This window comes from Pelodiscus sinensis, chromosome 5 (genome assembly GCF_049634645.1).
Source record: "Pelodiscus sinensis isolate JC-2024 chromosome 5, ASM4963464v1, whole genome shotgun sequence".
NCBI classification, from domain to species: Eukaryota; Metazoa; Chordata; order Testudines; family Trionychidae; genus Pelodiscus; species Pelodiscus sinensis.
This window is the reverse complement of record NC_134715.1, coordinates 10,654,689-10,674,314: the sequence shown is the minus strand read 5'-3', so window position 1 is coordinate 10,674,314 and position 19,626 is coordinate 10,654,689. Positions and strand designations below refer to the sequence as shown.

The 19,626-nt window shown below is 42.1% G+C and overlaps 1 protein-coding gene across 1 annotated transcript in view; it reads right to left on the bottom strand.

The window, feature by feature from the left end:
* Positions 1 to 501: 501 nt before the first annotated feature.
* Positions 502 to 19,626, bottom strand: part of CFAP299 (cilia and flagella associated protein 299) — a 362,695-nt gene continuing 343,570 nt past the window's right edge. Inside the window, exons 5-6 of the mRNA XM_075929470.1 lie at positions 7,650 to 7,779; positions 502 to 2,911 (exon numbers count right to left, since the gene is read on the bottom strand). Coding sequence (XP_075785585.1) covers positions 2,816 to 2,911; positions 7,650 to 7,779 — 226 coding nt within the window. The 3' untranslated portion in view covers positions 502 to 2,815. The remainder of the gene's footprint in view (positions 2,912 to 7,649; positions 7,780 to 19,626) is intronic.

Genomic DNA, 19,626 nt, shown 5'->3' with positions numbered 1-19,626 from the left:
TGAGAAACAGAAAGACACTCCCCACATTCCCCTCCCACACCAGAGCCAACGAGGACCTAGGCTAGTAGATTTTGTGTGCTCTAACCCCACGGTGGGGCAGCAGGGCGGCTGGAGCACCAGCTTGGGCTCCCCAATGTTGGGGGGAGCACTGAGCTTTGGGGCCTGGATCCAGGCAAGTCAGGGGCTGCATTCAGGATGCCCACCCCAGTTTAGAATGCTATTGGAGGCTTAGGTACATGGAAGCAGACAATTTTTTATAATCCGTGAGGGGAATGGGACCAACTGGTTTGCCAAGATCACCTTAAATCTTCATTTTCAATTGAAACTGATGGCCTACAGGTTTCCAGCTCATATGGCTCAGTTTATTTAGTTTACCAGAGAAGGGTAGGCAAGGGAGGGAGGGAAAAAGAATGGTAATGGTAACTAGGAAGAAATTGCCTTATTTGAAGTTCAAAGTATTGTAAAAACCTTTGTAATGCCACAATGAGGGTCCAAGGTCCATGCAGTTTTGCATATTTATTGAAAATTCCACATAAAAGAAACAAGAATATCCATGTCTGGGGACACAGTGAGACAGCAGAATACATAACGTACACTAAATAATATTTTTAGACCTTACTTACCTGTAACCAGTTTAAATGTGGTTTACCCCAAAAAAGCCATGGACATAAACATACAATTGTATTGTACACTGTTTTTATAATATACACTCATACATTTTTCCCAATAATTCTTAATATAAACTCTAGTGCAGTATATATACTGAATGTACACTGTGCACTGTCTTACGTAACTGATAGTCAGAGTGGATAATTTGCATTGATTCCTGATAAAAAATCACAGAGTGCAGGAGGGACATTCAAGGGCTACGACTAGACTACATCCCTCTGTCAACAGGGGGATGCAAATCAAGCACATCAAAATTGCTAATGAATCCGGGATTTAAATATCCCATGCCTCATTAGCATAAACATGGCTGCCACTTTTTTTTTTCGAAAAAAAAAAAAAAAACGGCCGTCTAGACCTCAAATGAGGTTTACAGGATCTGTCGAAAAAGGGTTTATTTTCGACAGATCTGTGTCTAAACTGCCTTTTGTTTTGAAAAAGCTCTGTTTTGAAAAAAGCAGTGGCCATGTTTATGCTAATGATATTGAGAAACTCAACAGTCATGGGAGCGGGAAGGACAATAATAATTAAGATTGTTTCAAATGTTAAAGTAGCTGTAAGGATCATATCGGCTGTTCGGGGAAATTAACCAGAATGTATGAAATGTGGAACCAGATTTTTAAAAATTCTCAGATAGATTTTCATGTGAGCACCACCCGTTATGGAGATTAGATTTCCCCAAAAGCTTAGCTACCATGAAGACACCTTAAAACTTAGTCTTGTCATGGGACTATGTTATAATCACTTATCAGCCTGGTTCTAACTTTTAAATTTGATTGCATGTAGGATACAAATATTATCAGTTGCTTGAACAGCCGTTAGATTGGCCCATTGGCGAGGCTGGATGGGAAGATTGCTCCATGATTGGTCATTTTGACCGGTTTATTGAGCTGCCAGAGATTTTGTAGGCTCGATAACATTTGGTTCCTAATTACATTTCACTTTCTGCTGCTGCTGTTAAACTCTTCATCACAATCTTATTTCAAACTAGAAAATGCACAAAATCAGTTCTCCATAGGACATTAGTATCAATTTCAAAAGAAGAGGCTGTTTATATTTTACAAGCATCATAATCATCTGGCTCATATTTGTACTGTCAGTTTATCGGAATGCTACAGGAACAGGAGAGAGTGCCTTGGGGTATTGGGCCGGGGTACAGCCTCATACCAGAGAGTTGCTATTGTGGCTAACTGTACTGGAGCCACTGCAAGCTGGAAGGAAATGAAAGTGGCCTTCTAAGAGATACTTGCAGCCACATCAGTGATGCAATTTTTCTTTCACATCTAGTGTTATTTTCTGTGGTTTGATTTCCCTAGATGAGTCTGAGGACCTGTCTCCGCTACAGCCAGGATTGTTACTGTGGTGATTGATACACTGGTGGTTGATTTAGTAAGTCTAGTGAAGACCAGCTAAATCGATCACTGGTCACTTGGACATTGATTCTGGTACTCCACCAGAATGAGATGACTAAGTTGAGAGGAGTGTTTCTCCTATTAACCCAACATGGTGGTATCCCCGCAGTAAGTATATTTAAGCTACTTCTAACTGAGTTACACTACTAATGTAACTCAAATTGTGTAGCTTAGATCAATTTGAACCACTAGTGTAGACCTACCTATGGCCCTAGCCCTTAGTAGGGGGTCAGTTGTGCCACAGCTCTGTGTAGGGGAGTCAGACTGCCCAAGGGAGAACGCCTGTGGAAAAATTAAACTTCCTGCTACATGTGGTAATAGTCTTGCTGCTCTACTCTTTAAAGGGTGCAGCATGCTCCCTCACTGGCCAGCAAGGTCTGCTGACTTGTGGAATGGGAAGGAGTTGGGGCCATGACCTCACCTCTTCACTCTAATTGTCTTTGCAGTGTCACGTGCCCAAAGGGCTCTACAAAAGGGCATTACTTAAGGTCTGGGCAATGCAGGGGCTGTGCCAGCATCCCACTACTGCTCAGGGGGTCTTCCTTCGCTCAGCAACCCTGAATCAGCCTGCCACAAACTGACCTTAAGCCAGACCAAGAGTCATCACCCTATTCCCCTGGAAGACCAGCTTCCCATACGGTATGGATTTCTTCAAAGTTATTTATTTATTTGGTTATGTACAGCTAGAATAAAAGTTGGTAAACAGATGCTTGAGGGAAGAGCCAAAGATCTGGTGTTCAGGTCTTTCTTCTGAGGATATGGTCATAAATGACTACTTGGAGGTAGAGATCTGTCTCTATAGGCGTCCGAGTTGTGCTGTCTCCCGGGTAAGCCTGTGACACAGAGTATTATAGATGACCCAACTATCAGGACAGAAAACAAACAAACTATGATCGTTACATGTTTTTCTTTCTTACTTCCCTGAGATACAGAACCTATCAACTCTGCTTGGGCTAGATATGGGTTCTTTAGAATGCAGATCAATGTCCAGGAGCTAGTGAATAAATACCATGAACTTATTTTCATTTAGGACTTCCAGGATGATTTTAGCTAAAAGAAATGACAAATTTGTGCAATCAAGTGATCAAACAGTGAGTCCAATTAAAGAAAGCATACAGCATTGGTCTACCTTTGTTCACACTGAAGCCAATGGAAAAACTCCTTTTGATTTCAATGGTAGCCAATGTTAAGTGCTTTTGAAAAGTCTCTCTCGACTTTGTAAGTGTTATAGGAAAAAGACAGATGAACAGACAGACAATTGCTGGGGAGCTTTAATTACATCTAGGCTATATCCTGCAACACGCAAATACACAGTACATATTTCTTCAGTGTTTACATTTTTTTAATTATAAATGAGCAAAAATATTACTTGGTGTAGTGCTCGGAGTGCAAGTGTCTTTCATGTTGAAATAAAATATCTGGTTATTTATTACAGATGTTCTCCAGCTGCAGGACATTAGATCAGTGGCCTACTTTCAACGCAACCAAACGCATTTTTTAGGTATGCATTTTTGAATGTCTCACAAACCAATGCACTCATTTTAAAATGTGTATAATTTGATATTGTGTACTGTTGCTATTCATATGCAACCATCTTTCATGGGAAACACTTCAAAGAAACCATTATTCTAGATCTGTTCTGTACAATCCCAAACAAATTATTGCTTGGCTTACTTCACATTGGTTTTGAGACAAACCAAAACAAGGGTGTGTTTGTCATATTCAATTTACAGTCCAACAGCTCAGATGTAAAGTTTAAAAAGTAGCAATCAACATCAGAAGAATATTGTCAATTCATTACAGAGGGACATTGTTTATAAGGTTATAACCCATTCCTCTTCCAGCATGAAAGAAATAATACCCACACAAATTTAAATAGCCTTCAACTATAGCTCAAAATGGGAAACTCCTGTGTAACTTTATTGTGTATAGTATGCTTTGTACAAATGTCTAAACACTTAGGCTGTGTCTAGACTGGCAAGCTTTTCTGCAAAATCAGCTGCTTTTGTGGAAAAACTTGCCAGCTGTCTACACTGGCTGCTTGAATTTCCGCAAGAACACTGACTTCCTACTGTAAGAAATCAGTGCTTCTTGTGGAAATACTATGCTGCTCCCGTTCGGGCAAAAGCCCTCTTGCGCAAATCATTTGCGCAAGAGGGCCAGTGTAGACAGCACAGTACTGTTTTGCACAAAAAAGCCCCGATGGCTAAAATGGCGATCGGGGCTTTTTTGCGCAAAAGCGCGTCTAGATTGGCACGGACGCTTTTCTGCAAAAAGTGCTTTTGCGGAAAAGCATCTGTGCCAATCTGGACGCTCTTTTCTGCAAATGCTTTTAACGGAAAACTTTTCCATTAAAAGCATTTGCGGAAAATCATGCCAGTCTAGACGTAGCCTTAAAGTCTTAAACCCTCAGAGAAATAGATCACTAATAGCAGCCAAAGTCAGGTAGGAAAGGGAGCAGACAAGAGAGAAAAGATGTTTTCAGCTGAGATTTGAAATGAAATGGAGAGATGATGAAGCTCAGAAATAGAGGAAAGATGGATGCTCCTGATGGGGGCTTTTGCATCACTAGGGTGACACTGTGCCAATTCTACCCTCATTTATGTCTGTGAAGCACATAGGATTGCTTAGGTGTAATGTAACTGAGGTCAAAATTTGGCTCCAGACATGGAATGACAGAGAGAAGGCCAATGCTACTCTAGAAGAAGAGATGCAGGAAAAGGAAGGACAGACTTTAAGTCTAGAAGGTAGAGTGGAGCAAGTCAAAAAACACATTTTAAAACAAGAAGGGGAATTTGGATGCTGCAAAAAAAATCCTCTCTCAGTTTCCTTGGTACATAGCCTTACAAAAACATCATTATTTTCCCATGTTTGCTTCAATTGTAAATACTTTGTTCTGTGCCAGGACAAAGGCTTTTTACTGTGTGGATGAAACTGACCTACATCCACCAGAGGGAGCACATACTGATAAATTGAATGAGGGACAGTGTATTAGAGATATTTAAACTGGGGTCTAACCCTTACACTACCATAATAACATCAATCTCCTTCCAGACCTGCATATTTTATGGAAATTTCATTCATTAGGAATTTTGATTCCTCATAACTCCCTTTCTCATACACTACACTCTCGGCCAGTCACTGTGTTTTACAATTTCCAAGTTGATCAGAATCTTTACTGTCATCAGACTGTTTTTGCCTCTTTGGTGACATAAACAAAGCATCCAGCCAACAGATATAAACAAAGTCCTAATTCTGTAAGCACAGACTCACACACTCTGTGATTCCATTTCGTAGAATACATCTGGGAACAAAACAGACAAGGACACATTTCTGAATTTCTTGTTATTTCTATGCTGCACATAGTGCTCTGCTGGTTGACGTGAGATACTTTTTGTATTGAGCCAGAGATAGGGAACCTCGGGCCTGGGGGCCAGATGCGGCCTCTGGCTTGCCTGGATGTGGTCTCGGAGGCTCAGGGCTCCCTCCCCTCCCTGCAGTACTGGGGAGCTCGTGTTTACTGCGGGACTGGAACACACAAAATCTACTGGCCTGGACAACACTAGGTTCTGGTGTGTGAGGGGAATGTGGAGAAGGTCTTTCTCCTTCTCAGTTAGTGGCCACATCAGTGAGGGTTTGTCTTTATTTTTTTCTTCTCAGTTGTTTGTGGTCCCTGATTGATTTTTCTGTGGGTCAGCAGCCCCCAGCCCAAAAAAGGTTCCCCACTGCTGTATTAAGCTGTGAAATGAGAACAAGTTTGGGAGCCTTTGGCTTTAGATTTCACATAGATCCACCATTTTTTTTCAACTTGGGTTCCTGCAGTCAGGCAGCAAAAACCTCTGCAAAATGTATTGAAACGAATGGCCTGATTTTCAGAGGTGCTCGCACAGCCTTTTAGCAAAGGTGTGGGGTTCTGATCCACAACGACCCTGCTCTCTGCGCACTTCTGAAAAGGAATCCATTTTGTTTCGCTTCCTTGCCAGAAAAAACTGCTGGCAGATCATTAATCTGTGATTCCTGGGACAACTGTAGACTTGGTGGTGGTGGATTGCCCAGTCAGGAGTTGGGATTTTATAACTGTTCTATGTCTCCATCTTTGTTCTGAAGGAACTTCGCATTTTTTATCCACTAGAGGGCATATTTCAGAATGGAAAATACAACTTTTAAGTAGGCTCACATTTGGGCCTATCAGCCAAGTGATTAAGGTTGCCAACTCGGATTGAAGCTTTTCCAGGAGATTTTTTCCCCAACATGATGTAATGTCTTTTCTTAAAATATCCTATTAAAATCTGCAGGATTGCCTTCAGGTGTCACTGGGAGATGGATGCTGATTCTAGGGGATTCCGGGCCAATCCTGAAGGCTAGGCAACCCTACAAGATTTGTGCTACTAACATTTTAACAAGCTGCTTCCCTCAACAATTTCCCACCCTACCTATAGATGCATGTCACAGTCTCTGGATAAAATACCTCACTCTCTTCTCTCACTAAAATCTATCTGATCCTTCCATAATCCCGTATTCCTCCCAGGTCCAAATCCATCAGTCCTCCCAAGCCCTCTCACTTCTGCATGAGTACCTTTCCTTCCTCGGCACTTCATTCAGGCTCCTCTAGAGGGCTTCCTTACTCGAAAATCGCAACGTGAGGAAGCAGACGGAAGACCTGCCCTGAGTGTCTCTTGGAGGTGTCTGACTGTAGGGGGATTAGGAATGGGTCCTTTCTCATTCTGGAAGTGGACACAGGTCTCTCCTCAACACTGGGGAGTCTTCTGGAGCTAGTGCACAGGGGCATGAAGGAGCAGATCTCCCTGGCTGTTGTGCAGAAGAATAAGGATTCAGGCTTCCTCCCAATTCCAACTTTTCAGACTCTGGCATTGGAGAAGCAGGCACCAGTGAGAGGTCAGCTGGGCCATGGCAGCTGCACAGTTCACACTCGGTGCAGTAGCAGCTTGGTCCTCCTCATGTGCTACTGACGTGCCTGACACAGCAAGGACTGGGGGGATCTTACCTGCTACATGCCCCATGCAGACATAATGGCACTTGTGGGAAAGACACAGCCACCTCAGTAATAGTAAGAGTGGGCCTCATGAGGAAGGGGTTGAACAGTCTAGCAGAGAAAGCAGGTTTGAACATTCCTAGACAAACATGATCAATTTCTTCTCATGATTATTGCACCACTACATCTGGGGCTGACCATAAGATTCTAGGGAGGATTAAAGGGATTCACATGACAAACTATGATCACTTAACATAAAAAGGATGTGCATGGGAGCAAGAGAGAATCTTTAGGTCCACTCCTCCCAGCCTCTTGCTGTAGGAGTGGTGTGGGCTGCACAGTCCTTTCAGTCTTAGCTAACAGTTTTTTATGTTTTCACTGCTGTCTCCACAAGGAGAGACTTGCAGTTAAAAACAGGGTGAGCTGAGGCCAGCTGTGTTAGCCAGAGGCAGCATGCATGAGAGCCTGAAATGTAAGGTGCATACTGATAAGTAATCAGTTTGTAACAGGCCTTTAAGCAGATATGGAATAAAAGAGCCATGCATAAGAGACTCTGAATATCAAAAGAAGGGCTTTACCTTTGGATCCACATTTACTATTTTCCTATCACATTTGTTCTTGAAGAGAATTCCACAAGCATTTTCTGCAATCACTTGGTAATTTGGACTGGAATTTGAAGTGATGACATTTCTATCCCAGTTGTAAAAGCTGTGAAAATATAAAATATAATTGCTATGGCTTTAGTAGATTGCATACTTTCAAATTAAAGGTCCAATTCACACGGCCTTACTCATTCATACAAAGTAGTTCCTTATTCCACAAACAGCCATACTGAAGTCAATGAAACTCCACAGTGACTTTGTTACTGAGTTGTTGCTTTCTTGTTCTTGGGTTCATGTAATTTTGGTAGCATTTTAGCTACTGTAATACAGATCAGGTGCTGAGCATGAGTATCTAAGGGAAAATTCATTAACAGGATAAGGAGCTCCTTCTAAAACATTTCAAATCTGTGAGCGGTTCTGGTATTAATATTCAAATGAGGCTGTTATGCTTACAGGCCCCTTTGTTACATACCATGTGGGTGTCAGTACTAAACTCCAAGCAAGAGAAAACCCACAATTCTGATGTGTCATGTACAAAAGGAAAACACGACAATTCGAGCAATCAGTCTTTGCTCTCTTTCACTCTCTCTCTCTATATATATTGGCATTTCTGAATTCTAGTGGATTCCTATCTCTTGTTTCCCTCTTTTTAATTTTAAGAAATAATTCTTCGGGCAAGTGACAATGAAACCAGCGAAGAATCTGCCAAGTTTCCTAGCATGTGGGATGTACCAAAATGGCGAGATTCCAGCCCTGCTTCTGCCCACAGTGCCCACAGTGCAGCTGCAGAAAGAATGCTGATTGTATTTTCTTTGTTGGCATGGTAGTGGTGCAGCATGTTACATTAGGGAAATCTAAAGAGAGGAATGTGAGACAGACTTACTTCACATCTCCCAGCTTCAGCAATGCAATTACTAGCACAGGAATTGAAATCCACTTTCTGTCCTTTTTGTACCTGGCATTTACATAGCATCCTCAATCTAAGGACCTCAGAATGCACTGCATATTTGTTATGCTCTGTCCAGGTTACACAAGTCAAGGGCAGAGGTCTGAAAAGAACCCACAAGTCTAGAAGCCCAGTCCTAACCAGTAGAGGGAACCCTGTATCATTGGATGGAGTCTGGTAGCTGTGTCACACCAGTTGCAGACTTCACTGGCCAAGGCTCTTCAGCTGTGACAATCCTGGGGAAAGCTGTAAACTGGATTTTGGTCTCCACTTGCATTGGAATCTAGCTGCTCACCTATTCCAAGGGCGGAGGGGGAATTCACCCCCAAGAAGAGGGCCCTGCACAAAGCCTGGTGCACTCTACAAGTTCACCACACAGGTGTGAGTTGAGATATCAGTGGTGTACAGGAGCCCTCACTGCACCAGGGTAAGATTCACCCATCATGAACGAAATGTCTGATACAACCAGGAAAGTGATATTTCCTAGAGACTTTCAGTCACCTGCTGACCAAAAGAAAAAGTGACAGATAGCAGCCGTGTGTGGGCTTTGTTGGCCCAGCACTGGCAACTTAAATCAGCAACAAAAGAAAAATGTTCAGCAAAGCAAAACAGTATAAAAAGGGAGTGTGCCTTACCACCTATCCCACCACCTTAGATTATACTATAATGGGTTATTTTCTTCATAACAAGAATCAGTTCAGTTCTTCAGTACTCCCGCCCTACCACACATACACCAAGATCAAACAATTCAACACAACAGATTGGGAATTCAGTCAAAAGTTAATTATAAATAATGATAGCTTGACAGTTTGTGGTTCCATGAATTTGCAATTGAGTTATCCAGCTTCCCTTCCTTATAATTTAGCTACTGGCTTTCTGCAGTCAGGCACCAAAGGAAGGGTGCTGACAGGGGAGATATAGTACAATGATAAAAGAAATGGAACTCAAAACCAAAATACCCCTGCTTAACCTGGACAAAATGACATCCGCATGATTTCTGCCCTTCAGTAGTATCATAGTAGTAATGTTTACAATAGGGGGGGAAATTGGCATTCTTCATGTGGTTGCCAAATACGACAAAGTAGCAATGAACTTAGATTGGATCTGGCCTGTCAGTCCTTTCCTAGCTTTCTGGGGCAAGAAAGGTCAGTGTCTCAGTAGGACATGGCACTGTGTGACAGAGCACACATGTCTGATTCCTGACCTTATAACAAGATGCATGGCACAGATCCCTGGTTACACATGAACATGCTACTTCTTACAAGACAACAGTTGAAGAGGCCAGGTTTTGATTTTCTTTTTAAATGTTAAGCTGCGTTGATTGAAATAGATACTTTTGCCAAATGATTGCTATGTGACAGTGCGATTCATAATGGCGCTTTAGAAAACAAAGGCAGTTCAATTTGCTAAATAACTACTCTGAGTGTAATGTTTTTTCCTGGAGATTTTTACTTTGCTGACTGATGGTAGCACAAGGAGCATTAATACTTGTTGAGAGTTAGCTAAACACATATGGCCTGATTCTTTTCTCTATCTGGTGTAAACCAGGAGAGATTCCATCAAAATCAGTGTGGTGCACCAGGGTAAATAAACATCTGGCTCGCAGGGTCACATTTTGCCTAGAATAGGATGGCAGGAGTCAGAATGCAGCTGTGATTCCACCCACCTGCTAAAAGCTGGACAACTCCTGTTGGATTGCTCTGGGGAAGTACAGATCAGACCTTTTAAAAGGTGTTGCAAGGATCAGTTCTCTGTTTCCCCCAGCAATCCTGGAAACATGCAGGGAAATCCTGGCTTTACTGAGATCAATCGCAAAACTTTGGACTTACTAAAATCATTCTTTCATTACCAAGGAAAGGGGATATCATAATATTTGATAGTGAAGAGAAGGAAGGAAGTAGGAGAGCAGCTGTATTATGAGGACATCCAAGTTTTGGGCAAACATTTGGCTTGACTATTTTAGCTGAGCCATTTCCCCCCATCCTTGACAGTAACTTATCTGGAAACAAAAGCAACAGGACTCTACAGAGTTCTTTTAAAATATATTGAACATAGGGATCATTATTAGTTTCTTTTTCTCATGAATAAAGATGGATAGGCCCTGATTTAGACAAGCACATGTCAGGTGTTTAGGCACCTGAAGATGCAGATGTGTGTCCAATGGGATTTTCAAAAAGTGCCAGGAGCATAATTGCCACTGCCATAAGGGGAGTTAAGCATTAGGCATCTATCTCTAAGTGCCTCAACACCTTTCAAATCTGGCCCTAAGCCCAAGTTTAACTTGAAACAATTGTTTAAATTGCACTGAAGTTAGTCCGGACAGCCTCCACTCCAAGCCCAACGAGAGTCCCAAGCTGGATTACACAATCGCTCCATCCAGGACTGGCCCAAGGCCGCGAGTTTGAGAGTCCTGGTGTGGACAGTTTGAGTCTGATATGTCTCTTCTTCGTGGAGTTCCTGAATATTTTCCTTGTAGAAGGAAGCAGGGTTAATATCCATGAATAACTCAACCTCTTACATCAGCGGTGGGGAACCTCAGGTCCAGAGACCTGAATCTGGCCCCCCTGCATCGGGAAGCCTGTGCTGGTGCTCCAGCCCCCCCACTTTCTTATTATCGGGCTGAAGCACATAAAATCTACTAGTCGGGGGCCCCCTGGACTCTGGTGTGTAAGGGGAATGTGGGAGGATCTTTCTCCTTCTAAGTTGGGTGCTATGTGAGTGGGGTTTTTTTGTGTGCGGCTCCCGACTGATTTTTCTGTGGGTCAGTGGCTCCCGACCCAAAAAAGGTTCCCCACCCCTGTCTTAGATCAAAGTTTGATACACTCTCCAAGATGGAAATGGTGGATCTTTGTGAAGACCTCCATTCAAAGCCTTACATAATATATGCATAGCTCTCTCTACCTTTCTTTCTGTGGTTTCTTCAAAGGCTTGTCTTCCTTTTCAATTACAATCTCTTTAGCTACTGAAAAAGTTCAGCTCAGAAAGAATCAATTTAGCAGAGTGAGGCAAACTATCAGACCTTTCAGTCCAGCCCCCAAGGAGCAGGGACTGGAATTGGGACAGCCTTGTGGGGTGGTGCCACCCAACTCCTGGGCAGTGTGGTGAGCAGGGGTGGCTAGCCCCACCTTTGCAACCTCAGCTCCCCGGTGCTCCAGGTGGTATGGTGCAGTCAGGGGGCAGGGAGCTCTCCAGGGGCTTACCAGGTAAGCCTTACTCAGACTTACCTCACTGTTTGGCTGCTTTCTGGTTAGTGCCCCCCATGCTACATCCCATAAGTCCCCTTCCCCATCTCCATAAATCCGCTATACTGCCCCACGGTACACCCCATAGAGCCCTCTCCCCCAACTCCATAACATCTCTTATAGCATCACCCCAGTACACCCATAGAGCCTCCTCCCCCACCTCCATAACATTCGTTATACCATCACCCCAGTACAACCCACAAAGCTCCCTTCCCCTCCTGCCCCCATAACATCCATATTCCTAGCCCTCCATACAATTTCCATACCCAGATGTGGCCCTCAAGGGTAAAAAGTTTGCCCACCATGATCTATTAGAGTTCGTGCCACTAGCCAAACTGGCAAACTAAAAATCACATGTATATGAAAAATCAATACATTTTTTGGCTTTGACTCAAATACATGCACCTCTTCTGAAGCAGTCTTTCTCCGTGCTTGAGAATTGCATCTCTCTCCTGCCCAGACAAAAAGTTTCAGAAGCCTCACTTCCAGCAAATCTTTTAAGTCTTACAGGGCAGGTCACAAAGGGTATGTCTACACTACCCCGCTAGTTCGAACTAGCGGGGTAATGTATGCATACCGCACTTGCTAATGAAGCCCGGGATTTGAATTTCCCGGGCTTCATTAGCATAAGCGGGGAGCCGCCATTTTTAAATCCCCGCTGCTTCTAACCCCGTGTAGCGCGGCTACACGGGGCTCGAACTAGGTAGTTCGGACTAGGGTCCTATTCCGAACTACCGTTACTCCTCGTGAAACGAGGTGTACCGGTAGTTCGGAATAGGCACCCTAGTCCGAACTACCTAGTTCGAGCCCCGTGTAGCCGCGCTACACGGGGTTCGAAGCAGCGGGGATTTAAAAATGGCGGCTCCCCGCTTATGCTAATGAAGCCCGGGAAATTCAAATCCCGGGCTTCATTAGCAAGTGCGGTATGCATACATTACCCTCCTAGTTCGAACTAGGAGGGTAGTGTAGACATACCCAAAGAGACTCCTCATAAGCATCTGTTCCCTTAACCACTGCAGGTGAGATTTTCAAAGCAATCGAAGGAGGTTTTTAGACACATATCCTCCACTGAAATTATTGAAAGATGCATGTCAGAGTCCACATAAGCTGCTTTTAGACTATCAGTTCAACTTGTACCGCTAACTTGATCAGCCTTTTCAAAGACCCCCAAATACCTGATGTGCTAGTGGTATTTCCCACTGTATTCATCACTATCTACCCACCACCAAGCTGTGGTACAGACCAACGTTGGATTGGTGTAGTCACACAAAAGCCTCCATAGCCTGAAAGGATTTTCAGAAATCTCCAATAGAAGACAATATAACTTGGAGGTGAAACAATGAGCTTATGCATTGGTTTCTTCAGTGTGTGTAGCTTTTTATAGGGAATTCAAAATAAATCTCCACTACTGTTAATACTGGGTCAACACCACCAGTTTTAGAAATGCTGTGAGTCCTCGTGACTGTTTGGCTCTTCTAGCCATTTTCTGCACTTCACTACCCCCCATGATGTCTGGTATCATCTGAAAATGGTAACCATTATCAAAATCTGGAAGACAGCTTTTAAACACCTAAGCAGAGCTTCAAAATTCGGCCCCATCTCTCATCTTGAAATACTCCTAGGACTTTTATCTGTTTCAAAATGAGCTTCAAAATATGGGAATAGGAGTGATTACAACATGACAGTGATTTGTTTCCCACACAAAAACAACACGTTTTCAGCAACTTAAATGCCAAACTTCTTTCTGCACACTTCTGTGTGTGTTTGTAAGCAAGAATTTTTTTATGTCTACTCAGGAAAGATTTACCCACACCAGGGAAAAATTCTTTTGGAATTCCTAAGAGAGTTAGATGCTAGAAGCTTTATCAAATATTCACCTTAACAAAACACACCTAAGAGAAGTTGCAAACTCTGGGCACAGACAGTGAGCATGTACTTTATGGTGCCCATTTGAAACATCATTATTTCATACTCACAAACAGAGGTACATTTTGTTAGTATGATACAAGGTTTGAATAGCTAGCAGCTTCCATTGAAGTTGACTGTAATGACTGAGTATTCAGGAGTTTTGAAAACTAGGTCACTTGTTGAGGTATCTAAATATGGTCCTAGAAATCTAACCTGGCCTTGATATTTTTAATTATATTCTTAAATTTGCATTGACCTCTCAAATAATACACGAACCTTTTTTTCCTGCTATATATCTCATCTATCATACTTTACACATTTCAGCTGTTGGTGTGATGCATTGTAAAATGGCATGAATGGCACAAAACATTATATTTTATATTGAAAACAGACTTTTATATCTTTCATGTCAAAAATCTGCTACTAATCTGCAAGACTGATATATTCTGTTTAAAGTATTTTTTAGCAGCCGCTCAGATGACACTATCTTTCTGCAGTGAACTGTTCTATTTCTATCCAAACAATGTGGCATCTCTGTGTTATGAATAACATACTATGGTATAAAGAATGAATCACATCCCTTTTGTCTTTTTATTCTACAAAAGATTTATATTCATTGCTTCTTACCTGACTGCAAAGATCCTGTACAAGTGTCATATACCTGGAGCTAGATTGCTAAAATGTTATCATCTACTTGCACATGTTAAAACCAGAAAGAGGTTATAACCAGAATTTTTAACCTAAAACAAGTTCAAAGTCACTCTGAAAGTCAGAGGGAATTTTGATTCAGACCCCAGAAACTTTGAATTTACTAATGTAGTTTTGGTTCTGGGTTTGAAACAAACCCCAAAGGGCTTATTTTTCAATTCCAGATCAGACAGCTGCTTTCACAAGATTATAACCCATTATGACAGACATGAGAATAGCTGATCATGCTGGCCTTTTATCACTTTTAGTCAAAATATTACAAGAATAACCCATGAGATTTCAATATCTCTGAGCTTGAGCCATAGTCTAAACCTATACTGGATGTGAACAGAGTCTCCATATCCCATCATCACTAAAACCAATGAATTAATTATGTGCGGCAGTGTACATCCAGGCAACGGAATGAAAAACGAGTGACACTTTCAACTTGATGACAAATGCATAAATCTAGGTTCTGTTTTTTCCCTGAAAAACTCAGCTAGGAGGAGAATGGATGGACTTTTTTGAAGGCTAATGAACAAGTGTGTGTTTTCAAAAAAAAAAAAAAAATGTTGTGAAGGAAGCTTGTGTCTTTATCAGGCAACTTTACATAAAGGAAAACCACAAGTGAGTCAAGCTTGTTTTTATAAAATTGCAAAAATCCCAGCAAAGGTGCTTGTAATTATTATTGTCCATATACTGCACTTAACATTACACAACACTTTCCAAAGTGCTTACCATTTAAATAAGACCAGGTGTACAGAGACAGTAGAAAACACACGTGTTGGAAGGAACAAAAAACAGGACTATGTAGCACTTTACAGACTAACACGATGGTTTATTAGGTGATGTGCTTTCGTGGGCCAGACCCACTTCCTCAGATCAAATAGTGGAAGAAAATTGTCACAACCATATATACCAAAGGATACAATTAAACAAATGAACACATATGAAAAGGACAAATCAAATTTCAGAACAGAAGAGGGATGGCGGGGGGGGGGGGGAGCTAAATGTCTGTGAGCTAATGATATTAGAGGTGATAATTGAGGAAGCTATCTTTGTAATGGGTAAGATAATTAGAGTCTTTATTCAAACTTAGGTGTAAAGTGTCGAATTTAAGCATGAATGACAGTTCAGAGGATTCTCTTTCAAGTGTAGTCTTAAAAAGCCTTTGAAGCTGGATGCAGGTAATCAAGTCATTGAGACAATGTCCTTGCTGGTTGAAATGGCAAGAAACTGTTTTTTCTTTGTGATCCTGTCTAATATCTGTTTTGTGGGCATTGATCCTTTGGCGAAGTGTCTGAGACGTTTGTCCAATGTACATAGCAGACGGACACTTTCGGCATATGATAGCATAAATTATATTTCTGGATGCGTAGGAATATGTGTTCTTGATCTTATAACTCACTTGGTTAGGTCCAATAATGGTATCAGCAGAGTGAATATGTGGACAAAGCTGGCAACGGGGTTTGTTGCAAGGGGAAGGTACCAGGGTTGGTATTAGCGTGGTATGTCCTGTGGTTGTTGGTAAGAATCATCTTGAGGTTAGGTGGTTGTCTATAGGAGACTATGGGTCTGTCTCCCAGAGCCTCTTGAAGTTTAGTATCCTGTTCCAGTATAGGCTGTAGTTTATTGATAATGTGTTGGACAGGTTTAAGTTGGGGGCTATAGGTGATGACAAGTGGTGTTCTATTGTTGGTTTTCTTGGGTCTGTCTTGAAGTAGATGGTTTCTAGGTATTCGTCTGGCTCTTTCAATTTGCTTTTTTATTTCTCCGGGTGGGTAGTTGAGGTTTATAAATGCTTGGTAGAGATCCTAAAGTTTCTGGTCTCTGTCAGTGGGATTAGAGCAAATGCGGTTGTATCGAAGAGCTTGGCTATAGATGATGGATCGTATGGTGTGTTCTGGATGGGAGCTGGAAGCATGTAGGTAACTGTATGAGTCAGTGGGTTTTCTGTAGAGAGTGGTGTCTAATTTTCCATTGCTGATTTGTACTGTGGTGTCCAGGAAATGGATCTCTTGTGTAGAAAGGTCTAGGCTGAGGTTGATGGTGGATTGTAGGTTAAAATCTCTGTGGAATGTCTTCAGTGTTTCTTGGCCATGTGTCCAGATCATAAAGATGTCATCGATGTAGCGTAAGTAGAGAAGGGGCAAAAGGGGACAGGAGTTGAGGAAACATTCTAAGTCAGCCATAAAGATATTAGCATACTGTGGGGCCATGCGTGTACCCATGGCTGTGCCGCTGATCTGGAGGTATAAGTTGTTTTCAAACTGGAAATAATTGTGGGTGAGAATAAAGTTACATAGATCTGCTATCAGATTAGCAGTAGTGTCCTCTGGGATAGTGTTTCTAATTTCTTGTAATCCGTCTTCATGTGGGATGTTGGTGTATAGAGCTTCTACATCCATGGTGGCAAGGATGGTGTTATCGGGGAGGTTATCGATGTTTTGTAGTTTCCTTAGGAAGTCAGTAGTATCTCGGAGATAGCTGGGGGTGATGGTTGTGTAGGGTTTGAGAAGAGAGTCTACATAGCTGGATAAACCAGTAGTGAGCGTGCCGATACCAGAGATGATGGGATGTCCGGGGTATCCAGGTTTATGGATTTTGGGAAGCAGATAGAACAATCCTGGTCGGGGGGTCAGAAGGTGTTTCTGTATGGATTTGTTCCCGAGTAGCTGTAGGGAGGCTTTTAAGGAGACAGTGTCGTTTCTTTTGATATTCCGAGGTGGGATCAGAGGAGAGAAGTTTGTAAAATGTGGTGTTGGAAAGTTGTCTGGTTGCCTCCTGGTTATAGTCGGCCTTATTCATAACGACCACAGCACCCCCTTTGTCAGCTGGTTTGATTATAATGTCCAGGTTGTTTTTGAGACTCTGGATGGCATGGTGTTCAGCGCAGCTGAGATTGTGTGTCGCTTGTTGTTTGTGAGTAATGTCAGTCTGTGCGTTGTTGTGGAAGCTTTGTATATAGAAATCCAGATTGTAATTCCGACCGTCAGGGGGAGTCCATATAGAATTATTCTTCCTTTGGTGTTGATAGGGGGGATCTGGTAGGTCAGATTGATGTTCATTGGTGGTTTGGAAATATTCTCGGAGGCGGAGAAAAAAACCCTCAAGGTCACCACAAAATTGTATCCAGTTTGTGGGGGATGTGAGACAGAAAGAGAGACCCCGGGATAAAAGAGACTCTTCTGCTGGATTGAGTTTGTAGCTGGAGAGGTTAACAATATTATCCGGTGGGTTGAGGTAGTTGCTGTTCTAGCTTGTGGTGTTGAGCAGTTTAGAAAGTTTATTGTCTTTTCTTTGTTGTAAGGAATAGAAGTGTGTGTAGTAGATTTCTTATCTGGTGGAACAAAAGTCTTGCAAGGTGTCAGTCGGTGTGGATGTTTGTCTTGAGATGAGACTCTCTAAGTTAGAAATGTCATTCTTGATGTTTTTCTGTTTCTTGTATAAAATACTTATCAGGTGGTTCCTTAATTTCTTGGATAGTGTGAGGCAGAGTCTTTCACTGTAGTCAGTATAGTATGTTGATCTTAATGGATTGTTCACTTTCAGTCCTTTGGGTACGATGTCCATCTTCTTGCACTTGGATAGAAAGATGATGTCTGTCTGTATCTGTGCAAGTTTTTTCATATGGTTGATGGAGGTAGAGATCACTGGCAAGGACAGGGAGGGAAGAGGGTTTTAAGAAGGGATTGAAGGAGAGGGTAAACGAAGCCAGAGATGCTGATTCAGCAAAGCATTGTAAGCACACCGAATACAATAGGACCACTGAGTGTGCTTAAACTTGCTTAGGTACCTTACCTAACCAGGGCCAAAGAGGGCGTTCAAGACACAGGGGCTGCATGAAAGAATACAAAAGCAGAAAGTATGAAAGAGATGAAAGAAAGAGTAGGGAACGGAGACTGGAAGGTGTAACAGGAGAAGGAAAGGTGCATGAGGAAATGAGCAAAGATGTTTGTAGGGTCTTGTAAGTGAGGACAAAGATCTCAAATCTGATGTGAAAAGAGACAGGGAGGCAGTGAAGAGATTCAAGCAGTGCGTGAGTTGGCCAGAGTAATAATTACACATATTAGCTGCAAAAATACCCCCCGGGTGTTTGGATCAGAAAGAGCAAACAAAGAAAATGCATGTCCTTGCAAGGAATGGGAGTGAATACTCAACTTGGGAATAAACAGATACATAAGAATACAGCAACTGTAATTTTTTAAATCATTCCAAGGAAACAAGCTTTGTATAATTATATGACAAAGAACATTTTGTATCTGTATGAGATTTGACCAGTTAAACACTCAGAACTACACTTAATGTGCAATGATTAACAATATATATCACCTATATATTTTTTAAGGAACAGGCTTATGATCTGGTACAGAGCCCATTGTTAGAATATTGACAGAACATCACAGCCTCCTGGTTCTGGAGGTAGGGAAGTCAGGAGCCGTAGATTTTCAAATTTTGTGTGTGTGTGTGTGTGGAGGTATTTATGGCTATTGTTCCTGCTCAAAACTATTAGTTCCCTGCTTGTTTTGGTTGAAGGTTAATGTAAATTCCTATTTAATCTAAAGCAATGCACCCGTTACTAGAAAAGACAGTAACTAACTAATTAACTAACTAACCAACTAAAAAATCTACAAATACCTAAACAAAAGGGGCAAGTCAGGACATGGAAAACAGATCAACACTGCTAGGTTCCCTAGGACTGCAGTAGTGACCAATGAACCGAGTGGCTGAGGGATCTCAGGTCATGTCTACAATACAGATAAGACTGAAGCAGCTGCAGTTGATCTTCCAGGATTCGAATTAGCAGGTCTAGTGAAGACACACTAATTCAAACTGAGAGAGTGATAGAAATGTAGCCGTGTTAGTCTGGTGTAGCTGAAACAAAATACAGGACTATGTAGCACTTTAAAGACTAACAAGATCTTGTTAGTCTTTAAAGTGCTACATAGTCCTGTATTTTGTTCAAACTGAGAGGGCGCTCCTGTCCATGCCGGTAGTCCTGCTTTCACGAGGAGTAAGGAAAGTTGAAGGAAGAGTGTGCGCCCTTCAAGTTCCTACACTGTGGACGCTGGCAAAATTTGAGTTAAGATACTTCGACATAAGCTACGTAATTAACATAGCTGAAGTTGTGTATCTTAATTTGAACTTACCCGGAGTGGGGCGGGAGGGG